Genomic DNA, 15,351 nt, shown 5'->3' on the forward strand with positions numbered 1-15,351 from the left:
AGCCAACAGTAGTAAAGACAGCAGTAGTAAAGATGGCAGTAGTAAAGATGGCAGTAGTAAAGATGGCAGTAGTAAAGATGGCAGTGGTAAAGACAACAGTAGTAAAGATGGCAATGGTAAAGACAACAGTAGTAAAGATGGCAATGGTAAAGCCAACAGTAGTAAAGATGGCAATGGTAAAGCCAACAGTAGTAAAGGCAGCAGTAGTAAAGATGGCAGTAGTAAAGATGGCAGTAGTAAAGATGGCAGTAGTAAAGATGGCAGTGGTAAAGACAACAGTAGTAAAGATGGCAATGGTAAAGCCAACAGTAGTAAAGATGGCAGTAGTAAAGATAACAGTAGTAAAGATGGCAGTAGTAAAGATAACAGTAGTAAAGATGGCAGTAGTAAAGATGGCAGTAGTAAAGATAACAGTAGTAAAGATAACAGTGGTAAAGATGGCAGTGGTAAAGATGGCAGTGGTAAAGATGGCAGTGGTAAAGATGGCAGTAGTAAAGACAACAGTAGTAAAGACAGCAGTAGTAAAGACAGCAGTGGTAAAGACAGCAGTAGTAAAGATGGCAGTAGTAAAGATGGCAGTAGTAAAGATGGCAGTAGTAAAGATAACAGTGATAAAGATGGCAGTGATAAAGATGGCAGTGATAAAGATGGCAGTGATAAAGATGGCAGTGATAAAGATAACAGTGATAAAGATGGCAGTGGTAAAGATGGCAGTGATAAAGATAACAGTGATAAAGATGGCAGTGATAAAGATAACAGTGATAAAGATGGCAGTAGTAAAGATAACAGTGATAAAGATGGCAGTGATAAAGATGGCAGTGGTAAAGATGGCAGTGATAAAGATAACAGTGATAAAGATAACAGTGATAAAGACAACAGTAGTAAAGATGGCAGTAGTAAAGATTGTAAAGATCTAAAGGGAGAGTGTACAGTAACTCTCAGATACAGTCATGATAGATAACATAACAGTGGCCAGAGAAGTACCTAATCCTAGGCCATGTCCTGAGCCTGAACACAGAACATTAAGCCTGATGGCTGGTGCTTATCTTGGATCCTGGGGTGGACATGATGCTGCTTGCTGCTGGGTAAGATTCACTCTGCACGTAGACAGACGCTGGAGCTCAAGCACAGGCCTCCCTTCCTCCAACTCTCCGTCATTCCTTCCCCCCCTCAACCATTCCCTCTCTCCCCTCGATTCCACCCTCCCTCGCGCCTCCCTTAATCCATCCATCCCTCCCTTCATCACTCCCACCCTCCTTCACCCATTTTCTCCCTATCCTTCCTTCACTACATCCCTCTATCCATCTCTCCCCCTTCCCTCCCCACCCCCTTCACCTCTCCCCAACTCCATCCATTCCTTCCTCTCTCCCTCTGTTATTGATTACCTCCCTCCCCGTACTCACCCGGTCTCCAGGTCTAACCATAGGTTCCTGCTTGCTCCCCAGCTTGTGGAGGATGTTATAGGCCACCTTCATACTCCGCACCCAAAGTTTTCCTACAGGGTTAAATCAAAATAAACACTGGTCATCGATCTGATTCAGAGGCTATGGACCCAGGGCAAAGATGGCAGCATCACTGTTATAGACCCACTCCAAACAACCTGAGGAGGAAGAGGAAAGAGAGGGAGCACATCAAAGAGCAGCATGGGGAAAAAAACAATGTAGGTTGCTTGAATAGATAATGATCGAAAAGCACAAAAAAGACAATGACGTTTTTCTTATTCAATCTTCAGTACATTGTGGGGATGTCTGGTTGTATTGGTTGGTAATAATAGTCAAGTTCCAGGTAACTAGAACCTCCCTTTTTGGATGGTGAACTAAACGTTATTTTGAGCCAAGTACTTAACATTTCTCGGAACCGACTAAAGCTTGAAGAAAAACGTTTGTACTCATATCAGTGAGAAAGGAAACGACTTGCCAGCGTTGTATTCATTAGAGCACAACATAACAAAATGTTTTGAAATGTTATGCAATGGAAATCAAAAATTAGCATTTCTTATTGGACAAGTTCAGGTAGTTTCTCCAAGTTTCTTCCATTTGGTGCCTAATGAATACGACACAGCTCTGATCTGCCTGGTTACGGTAACAGTTCTCCAGATGCTGAGAGGAAGAGAGAGCTGAGGTTGTTCCTTTGAGGACTGAGGTAGCGTGGTGACAGTGTGTCTGGTCCTGTTTGCATCTCAAATGGCACCCTATTCCCTTTATAGTGCACTACTATAAAGGGGCCCTATGGGCCCTGGTCAAAAGCAGTGCACTATATAGGATATAGGGTGCCATTTGAAAGAGACAGACTTTCCTTTGAGTGCTGACTAACTGACTCAGTGGTGACATGGGGACTCCGTGACATCAGACCTGGCACCCTGAGAAGTGAAGAGTCATTCTTTGGCTGTGTCGTACCTACACTGTGTTTACACCACACCCAACTCCTGGTTTGCCTAAACATGGTCAGGTTTGTGTGTGTGTGTGCGTGTGCACACGCATGCAACTTCTCTTTCTGTCAGTTTGGCGTTTCTTTCTTTCAGAGATCTCTAGGTGATCTCAGGTCTGCAAGCTCAGTGGATCTCTACTGATTCAATCTACTGTATGGATAGACATTTCAGCCTACAGTCCTGTGAAGGTGTACAAAAATAACGTTTCAGCTAGCTTTCCCTCTGGAATAAAAAAAAACAGTACACTATTATTTTGATCTGGATTATTATATTAACTACTTAGCTTGGGAGCTTGAGTTAAACTAATGAGAGCATACAGCATGACTTAGGCATTATCACCATTATCTTTATTAATGGACCATAGACAGTGAATAATGGAGAATATTACCTTCCTAGATACGGAGCGCTATGTTTCCATGATCACGCAATGAAGCACCCCAGTCAACAGTCATTTTATATTTAAATTACATAGGCCCAAATGGCACCATATCCCCCTACTTAGCACACTACTTAGGACACTACTTTTGACCAGGGCTCTGGTCAAAGTAGTGCACTATATAAGGAATAGGGTGCCATTTGGGATACAGACCTGGAGGGAAATGTTGTTCTATCATGGGGCTGTGATCTCTAGTCGGCCCATCGTTAAATGAAATGATCCTAATCTAATCATTTATCTAAGGATGGCTTAAATGGATACCACTCTTTCTACAATACATAGTGCTCATTTGTAAAGGATGGGATAGATATTGACTACAGTCCCACTGTTTAACTGCAGTGCAGTGTGTGCATTTAACTAGCCAATTTCTGGATGATAAATTCATGTAATTAAAAATATGAAATTTTTGGACCCAGCGACACTGATTAGGAGGAATGAATCTTATCTGTACTACGATAAAGCTATCATGTAGGAGTTGAGGAATGAATCCTATTTGTATTACGATAAAGCTATCATGTAGGAGTTGAGGAATGAATCCTATCTGTATTACGATAAAGCTATCATGTAGGAGTTGAGGAATGAATCCTATCTGTATTGCTATAAAGCTTTCATGTAGGAGTTGACGCTGTAAGCAAAATGACCTTGTCCTCGTCATGAAGCCTCACAGAGAAACCAGAGAAATTAACAAGAGAGTAGAGAGAATGAGGCACAGCAAGGAGAGCGAGAGAGAAATAGTAGAGAGAGTAGAGATAGTAGAGAGAGTAAAGATAGTAGAGATAGTAGAGATTAGAGCATGTAGACAGAGAGAGAAGAGAGTAGAGAGTGGAGAGAGTAGACATAGTAGAGAGAGAGTAAAGATAGTAGAGAGAGTAGAGCGTGTAAACAGAGAGAGCAGATAGAGAGTAAAGATAGTAGAGATAGTAGAGAGTAGAGCATGTAGACAGAGAGAGAAGAGAGTAGAGAGTGGAGAGAGTAGACATAGTAGAGAGAGAGTAAAGATAGTAGAGAGAGTAGAGCGTGTTGTGACGGCCCTGAATTTTTCTGAACCGTCTCAGTGCTCTCCTTCCAATAGGGCGCTTCCCCTTTAATTCCCAATTAAATAGTGCTTCTCCTTCCAATAGGGCGCTTCCCCTTTAATTCCCAATTAAATATCCAGCATCAGCTGCCCAAAAGTGGGGGTTGTGATGGAGACGTGAATGAGGATGTGTTCAACCCTCAGTTCCGAAGCTTCTCTATTCCGTTTGTTTTGTTGCCTTTAAAAGTGTGTTTTGTAGCCTAATAGCAAGTTTACCCAGGATCGGATCCACTCTTTGCGTCTGTGGACTACACCTCTCGGTTGTTCTTCGTGGTCTTTCTCCGCTGGAGATCTGTTGGCAGATTGGATTGTCTGACTGACCAACTGACTACAACCTTTTTGTATATGGTATTTCATTTGTTTTGGTGTGATGTATACCGTGATGATTTATGTAGTTAGTTGTAGTTGAGGACTTATTAAGAGTTGATACGCTTGATGGTTGTGTGGTAAAATAATTGTTATTTTGATTGTATGATTTGATACTGGGTTTACACTACACTTGTATGAACGGACAAACATTGCGTGACTAAGGTCACTTGAAGTCCCTGAACTTCTTTACCGGACTGGACTCTTTTTAGGCCCGAGGTACAGGACATTTCTGGAGGAACCAGAGCTCATTATTTGTTATATTGTTATGTGTGTGTGATCATTTATGTTGGTAATACAACCCACGCAAAAGAATACAGTTGTTTTTTAAGTTCTTTCCAATGTTTTAAGGGTTTATGAAAAGTGTATTTCCATCCTGACTTTTACATAAGTCCTTTTGTATTGGTGTAGACTTGACGGACCAGATGGGACTCATTCCCTCCCAAACCAAAAGGAGAAACCAATGTTTTCTCTGGTAGGCACAACCTACCTGGCACTCCTATAAATAGAGAGAGTAAAGATAGTAGAGAGAGAGAGTAGTGTGTAGACAGAGGAGAGAGTAAAGAGAGCAGATATAGTAGAGAGAGATTAAAGAGAGTAGAGTGTAGAGAGATAGAGATAGTAGAGAGTAGAGCATGTAAACAGAGTAGAGAGTAGACAAAGATAGTAAAGACAGTAGAGAGAGAAAGTGAGAGAGAGAATAGAGAGAGTAGAGAGAGAGTAGAGAGTGTAGACAGAGAGAAGAGAGAGAGAGAATAGAGAGAGTAGAGAGAGAGTAGAGAGTGTAGACAGAGAGAAGAGAGAGAGAGAATAGAGAGAGTAGAGAGAGAGTAGAGAGTGTAGACAGAGAGAAGAGAGAGAGTAGAGAGTGTAGAGAGAGAGAAGAGAGAGAGTAGAGAGTGTAGACAGAGAGTAGAGAGAGAGTAGAGAGTGTAGACAGAGAGAAGAGAGAGAGTAGAGAGTGTAGACAGAGAGAAGAGAGAGAGTAGAGAGTGTAGACAGAGAGAAGAGAGAGAGTAGAGAGTGTAGACAGAGAGAAGAGAGAGAGTAGAGAGAGAGTAGAGAGAGAGTAGAGAGTGTAGACAGAGAGAAGAGAGAGAGAGAATAGAGAGAGTAGAGAGAGAGTAGAGAGTGTAGACAGAGAGAAGAGAGAGAGAGAATAGAGAGAGTAGAGAGAGTAGAGAGTGTAGACAGAGAGAAGAGAGAGAGTAGAGAGTGTAGAGAGAGAGAAGAGAGAGAGTAGAGAGTGTAGACAGAGAGAAGAGAGAGAGTAGAGAGTGTAGACAGAGAGAAGAGAGAGAGTAGAGAGTGTAGACAGAGAGAAGAGAGAGAGAGCGAAAGGGGTATTCCCAACTTTTGTGCATTTACTAATAACATTACGCTGGGAATTATTCTGGGTGAGGGAGAACCCGCAAATATTACTGCCAGATATGTATATGATTGCCATAGCCTGAGGGACATCCCATGACCACTCATTCCCTGAAGTATTTACATTGTATATAACTGACAAGTAATACATAGTGGAACCATCATCCATGTTGTTATTTATTTTCCATTCTTTATTTTAATTTATTTAATTACATTTATTGACCAAAGATTACACACCAGCAGTACTGCTGTACCAGTATACATGATTATACTGTATGTACTATTATTATTACTACTAAAATGAACTGTATTTCAATATCCTCATTTCATTGTACTGTATTTACTGAAATGCTGTACCACTATACTGCTTTGGCAATATCTACGAATTGTATTTCATGCCAATAAAGCAATCTGACTTTGAGTAGAGAGAGGTAGAGACGTAGAGAAAGAAATAGATGTAGAGAGAGAGATAGATGTATAGAGAGGTAGAAAGGTAGAGCGGTAGAGAGAGAGAGAGGTAGAGAGAGAGAGGTGTAAAGGTAGAGTGGTAGAGAGAGGTGTAAAGGTAGAGTGGTAGAGAGAGAGAGAGGTAGAGAGAGAGAGGTAGAGAGAGAGAGAGGTGTAGAGAGAGAGAGGTAGAGAAAGGTAGAGGTAGAGAGAGGTGTAAAGAGAGAGGTAGAGAGCGAGAGAGGTAGAGAGCGAGAGGTAGAGAGCGAGAGCGAGAGCGAGAGAAAGTACTGTTGGGGGAGGACGCAGAGAGCTGTGGGTTGGCAGCGCACTACATTGCTGCCTGCCATAAGATGAGGGACAGTGTCTGACAGACCAATCAACCAGCACATGTCCTCTACTGTATGCTTATTGTTATTGTTCAATGTATGGTTATTTTGACCCTTGGTTATTGTTGTTACTGTTGTCCCGTTGACAATTTTGATTCTTATTATTTTCATATTGTAAATATCCAAAGTAAGCTTTGGCAATACGTACATTGTTGCATCATGCCAATAAAGCAAATTGAATTGAATATAAAACATTTTTTGAGAGAGAGTAGAAAGAGAAATGGGTAAGGTAAGAAGAGCACGAGAGAGAGTAGAAAGAGACTACAGAGAGACTACAGACAGAAAGAGCGAGAAAGAGAGAGAGACGACAGAGATTCACTCAAAGTTCACTTCAGAGAGTCAGATTAAGATTCAGCACTGCACACTGAAGACAGAGTTGTTCACACAGCACAGGGCCCAGTAGCCCTCTCTCACTCGACCAACCGTCTCCTCCCTCCCAGAGAGCTGGGCCTCGAAGCTAGGCTCCTGACACCGGGTATGCTGGCTGCAGACATTTCACAGTCTGGTGAGCACTGTCCAATCAGCCACCTCACTTTATAAATCAATATGTTCACAGCGACAGCCATACAGACAGAGCAGACTGACAGACACTGCACTAGTTCCATTGAGGCCTGATTTGGGCTGCATGATGGTGCTAACTGACTGGGGTTTTATGGCTACATCCCAAATGGCACACTATTTTCAATATACTGCACTACTTTTAACCAGAGCCCTATGGGCCTTAGTTAAAATTATTGCACTTTAATAGGAAATAGGGTGCCATTTGGGAAGCAGCCTATGTTATTCCTGTGGGGGATGCTGCCTATCTGCCAGTCATGTCTCCATGACTCAGTTAGCAGCAGGTGGGGAGCTGGGACATGGTGTGCAGGATAGTCTACGGCTACGCCCCAAATGGCACACTATTCCCTATGTAGTGCTCTACTTTTGACTACGACCCATAGAGATCTGGTCAAAAGTAGAGCATTATATAAAGAATAGGGTGCCATTCGGGACGCAGCCTACATGTCATTTCATTCTCACAGCTTCACAGGGGTCCCTCCCCAGAAGTTCTAAATTCATAAAAGTTAGTGTACTGAGGCAGAGCTTGTCTCTCCAAATAATTGTACACCCCTTGACCACAAACTATATTTTTTAAGTGGGACTTGGGAGAATAACTTGAATCTAAGTAAGCAGAGAGGAATAGTCTGAGTGTCTAGTGTCACAGTATTACAATGCAGGGCTGCAAACATAATGCGATACATTTCTCGATTGCCACTGATTTACTAACAAGAGTGGATTTAACTTTTCATATTTTAAATATATTACAATACACTTAACTTAAAGACCTCTAAGTGAGAGACGAAGTATTATACCACTGAACTAAATAGCTATGTAAATGTGTGGGTCCAGTGTGGCTCCGTTGGTAGAGCATGACGTTTGCAACACCAGGGTTGTGGGTTGGATTCTCACGGGGACCAGTACAGAAAAAAGTATGAAAATGTATGCTCTGGACAAGAGCATCTGCTAAATGACAAAAATGTAAAATGCACAGTACCAGTCAAAAGTTTGGACACACCTACTCATTCAAGGGTTTTTCCTTATTTTTACTATTTTCTACATTGTAGAATAATAGTGAAGACATCAAAAATATATAATAACACATATGGGATCATGTAGTAACCAAAAAAGTGTTAAACAAATCAAAATATATTTTAAATTATTCAAAGGAGCCACCCTTTGCCTTGATGACGAAGTATTATACCACTGACCTACTGAGCTAAATTATCCAAAATGGCGTAGCAGTCAGACGTCTTTGTCCTTATTGTCATGTCCCATGTATATATGTTTTTATATTTTTATATTTTTCTTTGCATATCTTTTTATATTTAAAAAAAACCTCAACTTCAAAATACTCTCCTGCAAACCGCCTCACCCAATGTGGTGTGGATCTGTTTTTTTCTAAAGTATTTTGATTTACCTCGGAACCGGACTCCCCCAACAGAAGCTAGCCAGCTCACTAGCTAGTAGTCAGCTAACCACTGCTAGCGGTCATCAGCTAAGCTTTAGCTTGGAAAGCTCTCGCCAGTTTGTACAACGCGATTCAAACCAGAGCATACCAGACCTATTTTCTCTCCATATCCCCAGATTCCTACCGCAAGCTCTGAACCTTTTCACCTGGATCATCGCAGCTAGCTAGCTGCAATCCGAGTGACTACTCCTGGCTAACGTCTGTCCCGAAGCATGCACCAATTAGCCTGGAGCTAGCCCATGCTAGGCCCATCTCTCGGCTAGCTGAAGAGGCCCATCAACCACTCCTGGGCTACAATACCCAGACCCCTTCTACTGCCAGTACGGGGTACGGAACCCCGCCGATCCTTCACGACTGGACTACTGACGTAATCTGCTCGAGGGGGTTCTCAACTGGCCCCTCCGTCGTGACGTCCCCTGAATGCCCATCTGCTAGCCTGCTAGCCACGGCCCGCTAGCTGTCTAGATGATATTGGACTGTTAGCTGAATAGATTCATCTGACAATTTCTTGGGCCACTATACCTATTTTGCCAATTGGACTTGGACCCGTGCTACTTGGAACCCTACTAATCCATCAAGACTGGTCTATCGACGTCACTGCACGTGGAGGCTAAAACAGAATTTCCTCCGTCGCGACGTCCCTCTAAGGCCCTTCTGCTAGCTTGCTAGCCCCGGCCTGCTAGCTGTCTGAATCGCCGTGTTTCCAGCCAGCCCAACCAGTCACTGGACTCCTATGATCACTCGGCTACGCATGCCTCTCCCTAATATCAATATGCCTTGTCCATTACTGTCCTGGTTAGTGATTGTCTTATTTCACTGTAGAGCCTCTAGCCCTGCTCAATATGCCATAACCACCAATGTAGTTCCACCTCCCACATATGCGGTGACATCACCTGGTTTAAACGTCTCTAAAGACAATATATCTCTCATCATTACTCAATGCCTAGGTTTACCTCCAATGTACTCACATCCTACCATACCTTTGTCTGTATATTATGCCTTGAATCCATTCTATCGCGTCCAGAAACCTGCTCCTCTTACTCTCTGTTCTGAACGTACTAGACGACCAGTTCTGATAGCCTTTAGCCATACCCTTATCCTACTCTTCCTCTGTTCCTCTGGTGATGTAGAGGTTAATCCAGGCCCTGCAGTGCCTAGCTCCACTCCTACTCCACAGGTGCTCTCATTTGTTGACTTCTGTAACCGTAAAAGCCTTGGTTCAATGCATGATAACATTAGCAGCCTCCTCCCTAAGTTTCTTTTATTCACTGCTTTAGCACACTCTGCCAATCCGGATGTCCTAGCCGTGTCTGAATCCTGGCTTAAGAAGACCACCAGAAACCCTGAAATTTCCATCCCTAACTATAACATTTTCCGACAAGAAAGAACTGCCAAAGGGGGCAGTGTTGAAATCTACTGCAGAGATAGCCCGCAGAGTTCTGTCTTACTATCCAGGTATGTACCCAAACAATTTGAGCTTCTACTTTTAAAAATCCACCTTTCCAGAAACAAGTCTCTCACCTTTGCCGCTTGCTATAGACCATCCTCTGCCCCCAGCTGTGCCCTGGACACCATATGTGAATTGATTGCCCCCCATCTATCGTCAGAGCTCGTGCTGCTAGGTGACCTAAACTGGGACATGCTTAACACCCTGGCCATCCTACAATCTAAGCTTGATGCCCTCAATCTCACACAAATTATCAATAAACCCACCAGGTACAACCTCAAATCCGTAAACATGCGCACCCTCATAGATATCATCCTAACCAACTTGCCCTCCAAATACACCTCTGCTGTTTTCAACCAAGATCTCAGCGATCACTGCCTCATTGCCTGCATCCGTAATGGGTCTGCGGTCAAACGACCACCCCTCATCACTGTCAAATGCTCCCTAAAACACTTCAGCGAGCAGGCCTTTCTAATCGACCTGGCCCGGGTATCCTGGAAGGATATTGACCTCATCCCGTCAGTAGAGGATGCCTGGTTATTCTTTAAAAGTGCCTTCCTTACCCATCTTAAAAAAGCATGCCCCATTCAAAAACAAATGGAACCAGGAACAGATATTGCCCTTGGTTCTCTCCAGACCTGACTGCCCTCGACCAGCACAAAAACATCCTGTGGTGTTCTGCATTAGCATCGAATAGCCCCCGTGATATGCAACTTTTCAGGGAAGTTAGGAACCAAAATACACAGGCAGTTAGGAAAGCTAAGGCTAGATTTTTCAAGCAGAAATGTGCATCCTGTAGCACAAACTCAAAAAGTTCTGGGACACTGTAAAGTCCATGGAGAATAAGAGCACCTCCTCCCAGCTGCCCACTGCACTGAGGCTAGGAAACACTGTCACCACCGATAAATCCACTATAACTGAGAATTTCAATAAGCATTTTTCTACGGCTGGCCATGCTTTCCACCTGGCTACCCCTACCCTGGTCAACAGCCAAGCACCCCACACAGCAACTCGCCCAAGCCTCCCCCATTTCTCCTTCACCCAAATCCAGATAGCTGATGTTCTGAAAGAGCTGCAAAATCAGGACCCCTAAAAATCAGCCAGGCTAGACAATCTGGACCCTCTCTTTCTAAAATTATCTGCCGAAATTGTTGCAACCCCTATTACTAGCCTGTTCAACCCCTCTTTCGTATCGTCTGAGATTCTCAAAGATTGGAAAGCTTCCGCGGTCATCCCCCTCTTCAAAGGGGGAGACACTCTAGACCCAAACTGCTACAGACCTATATCTATCCTACCCTGCCTTTCTAAGGTCTTCGAAAGCCAAGTTAACAAACAGATGACCGACCATTTCGAATCCCACCGTACCTTCTCTGCTATGCAATCTGATATCAGATCTGGTCATGGGTGCACCTCAGCCACGCTCAAGGTCCTAAACGATATCATAAACGCCATTGATAAGAAACATTACTGTGCAGCCGTATTCATCGATCTGGCCAAGGCTTTCGACTCTGTCAAATCACCACATTCTTATCGGCAGACTCAACAGCCTTGGTTTCTCAAATGATTGCCTCAGCTAGTTCACCAACTACTTCTCTGATAGAGTTCAGTGTGTCCAATCGGAGGGCCTGTTGTCCGGACCTCTGGCAGTCTCTATGAGGATGCCACAGGGTTCAATTCTCGGGCCGACTCTCTTCTCTGTATACATCAATGATGTCGCTCTTGCTGCTGGTGATTCTCTGATCCACCTCTACGCAGACGACACCATTCTGTATACCTCTGGCCCTTCTTTGGACACTGTAAACTAACCTCCAATGCCATACAACTCTCCTTCCGTGGCCTCCAACTGCTCTTAAATGCAAGTAAAACTAAATGCATGCTCTTCAACCGATCGCTGCCCGCACCTACCCGCCCGTCCAGCATCACTACTCTGGACGGTTCTGAGTTAGAATATGTGGACAACTACAAATACCTAGGTGTCTGGCTAGACTGTAAACTCTCCTTCCAGACTCACATTAAGCATCTCCAATAAAAAATGTAATCTAGAATTGGCTTCCTATTTCGCAACAAAGCATCCTTCACTCATGCTGCCGAACATACCCACGTAAAACTGACCATCCTACCAATCCGACTTCGGAGGCTACCAATCCGACTTTGGAGGCTATTACAAAATAGCCTCCAACACTCTACTCAACAAATTAGATGCAGTCTATCACAGTGCCATCCGTTTTGTCACCAAAGCCCCATATACTACTCACCACTGCGACCTGTACGTTCTCGTTGGCTGGCCCTCGCTTCATACCTGTCACCAAACCCACTGGCTCCAGGTCATCTACAAGTCTCTGCTAGGTAAAGCTCTGCCTTATCTCAGGTCACTGGTCACCATAGCAGCACCCACCCGTAGCATGCGCTCCATCAGGTATATCTCACTGGTCACCCACAAAGCCAATTCTTCCTTTGGCCGCCTTTCCTTCCAGTTCTCTGCTGCCAATGACTGGAACGAACTGCAAAAATCACTGAAGCTGGAGACTCATATCTCCCTCACTAGCTTTAAGCACCAGTTGTCAGACAGGCTCACAGATCACCGCACCTGTACATAGCCCATCCAACTACCTGATTCCCATACTGTATTTATTATTTATCTTGCTCCTTTGCACCCCGGTATGTCTACTTGCACATTCATCTTCTGCACATCTACCATTCCAGTGTTTAATTGCTATATTGTAATTACTTCGCCACCATGGCCTATTTATTGCCTTACCTCCCTTATCCTACCTCATTTGCACACAAGGTATATAGACTTTTTCTACTGTATTATTGACTGTATGTTTGTTTATTCCATGTGTAACTCTGTGTTGTTGTATGTGTCTAACTGCTTTGCTTTATCTTGGCCAGGTTGCAGTTGTAAATGAGAACTCAACTAGCCTACCTGGTTAAATAAAGGTGAAATATATATATATTTTTTTTTAAATGACAGCTTTGCACACTCTTGGCATTCTCTCAACCAGCTTCGCCTGGAATGCATTTCAATTAACAGGTGTGCCTTGGTAAAAGTACATTTGTGGAATTTCTTTCCTTCTTAATAAATTTGAGCCAATCAGTTGTGTTGTGACAAGGTTGGGGTGGTATACAGAAGATAGCCCTATTTGGTAAAAGACCAAGTCCATATTATGGCAAGAACAGCTCAAATAAGCAAAGAGAAATGACAGTCCATCATTACTTTAAGACATGAAGGTCAGTCAATCTAGAAGATCAAGAACTTTGAAAGTTTCTTCAAGTACAGTCACGAAAACCATCAAGCGCTATGATGAAACTGGCTCTCATGAGGACCGCCATAGGAAAGAAAGAGCCAGAGTTACCTCTGCTGCAACGGATAAGTTCATTAGAGTTAACTGCACCTCAGAAATTGCAGCCTAAATAGATGTTTTACAGAGTTCAAGTAACAGACACATCTCAACATCAATTGTTCAGAGGAGACTGCGTGAATCAGGCCTTCATGGTTGAATTGCTGCAAAGAAACCACTACTAAAGGACAACAATAAGAAGAAGACACTTGCTTGGGACAAGAAACACGAGCAATGGACATTAGACCAGTGGAAATCTGTCCTTTGTTCTGATGAGTCCAAATTTGAGATTTTGGGTTCCAACTGTCGTGTCTTCGCGAGACGCAGAGTAGGTGAACGGATGATCTCTGCATGTGTGGTTCCCATCGTGAAGCATGGAGGATGAGGTGTGATGGTGTGGGGGTGCTTTGCTGGTGACACTGTCTGTGATTTATTTAGAATCTGCAGCGATATGCCATCCCATCTTGTTTGAGCTTAGACTGTCATTCATTTTTCAACAGGACAATGATCCAAATCACCTCCAGGCTGTGTAAGGGCTATTTGACCAAGAAGGAGAGTGATGGAGTGCTGCATCAGATGACCTGGCCTCTACAATCACCTGACCTCAACCCAATTGAGATGGTTTGGATGAGTTGGGCCGCAGAGTGAAGGAAAAGCAGCCAACAAGTGCTCAGCATATGTGGGAACTCCTTCAGGACTGTTGGAAAAGCATTCCAGGTGAAGATGGTTGAGAGAATGCCAAGAGTGTGCAAAGCTGTCTTCAAGGCAAAGGGTGGCTACTTTGAAGAATCTAAAATATATTGGATTTGTTTAACACTTTTTTGGTTACTACATGATTCCATATGTGCCATTTCATAGTTTTGATGTCTTCACTATTATTCTACAATGTAGAAAATAGTAAAAAATAAAGAAAAACCCTTGAATGAGTAGGTGTGTGCAAACTTTTGACTGGTACTGTATATGTCAATGAAACAACTACAGTAAAGTCACTGCACCAGTGTTGTGCCACAGTACAGTACATTTACTTCAACAAGTATTTTTCCACATAAAGTACTTTGCGTTCCTCGTGTGGCTGTCATTAATAGCATTAATATGCTTAAGCAGCAGGTAGCAGTATTGTTTGGTGCCTGTCTGTACTTAATAAGGTTGGTGGGAAGGCTGAGCATGAAGCAGCATCGAATAAAGGAAACCCTCCTGAGTACTCCACTGCAGCACTCATGGCTTTGTGTCCCAAATGACAATCTCTATTCAGTGCAAAACTTTTGACCAGGGCACATAGGGTTCTTGTCAAAAATAGTGCACAATATAGGGACTATGGTGCCATTTGGAATGTACCCATGGAATCAATCACAGTTATGGAGTCTCTCAGTGGATTGTTAACATATCCAACAGTAAAAGTGTTGCTGCTTCACTCACAGAATAAATAAACAGTCCTGGATGGCTGGGTCATGGTATTATTATGGAAGGCAAAGCTATAGGTCAACATTATAGAAGAGAATAGGACACTTTCATTACTGTTATAGAACACACTTTCATTGCCGTCTCTCTGGTGATTTGTCTTTAGTGTTTCAATAGCAATCATGTGCCGTACTATCCAATTCTTTAGATGAGTGTAGCGGGCTGTGTCCTTACTGTTAAGTTTGAATGATAGACGTGACCACTGATGTCAATAACCCGAGAGTCAAACACTAACAATAACATATCATGTGAGTGACGCACTGCACGTACTGTGCGGACATAACACCTACCGTAGGTTAAAATGTACAGTGGTTTTCCGTTGGTGTCCATAGTGGTGAGGCATGGGGCTTTGGGAGAGATGGTGCCCCACCTCTGCAGGGCAGCCTCCAACGACGGGGGCCAGTTAGTGACCACCCCTAGCTGCTCCCCCCTCATCGCCAGCATCTGAGCCCCCTCCGCTTTGGGCTGGTTGGGGTCAGGCTGTTGCACTGGAGCATCACAGGAACAACGCAATGTTTTAGATTTTAACGTGGCAAAGGGCTTTTCAATTAATAACAACTTTGTTTATAACCTGTAATAATATAATAA

At 43.4% G+C, this 15,351-nt stretch overlaps 1 protein-coding gene across 1 annotated transcript in view; it reads right to left on the reverse strand.

Annotated features, from left to right (window-relative positions):
• The window catches only part of LOC120019851 (disco-interacting protein 2 homolog C), a 133,804-nt gene that overhangs the window by 87,684 nt on the left and 30,769 nt on the right, over positions 1-15,351 (reverse strand). Inside the window, exons 8-9 of the mRNA XM_038963265.1 lie at positions 15,054-15,251; positions 1,404-1,495 (exon numbers count right to left, since the gene is read on the reverse strand). Of these exons, the coding sequence (XP_038819193.1) occupies positions 1,404-1,495; positions 15,054-15,251 (290 nt within the window). The remainder of the gene's footprint in view (positions 1-1,403; positions 1,496-15,053; positions 15,252-15,351) is intronic.

The sequence above is a fragment of the Salvelinus namaycush genome, chromosome 25, assembly GCF_016432855.1.
Source record: "Salvelinus namaycush isolate Seneca chromosome 25, SaNama_1.0, whole genome shotgun sequence".
Taxonomy (NCBI): domain Eukaryota; kingdom Metazoa; phylum Chordata; class Actinopteri; order Salmoniformes; family Salmonidae; genus Salvelinus; species Salvelinus namaycush.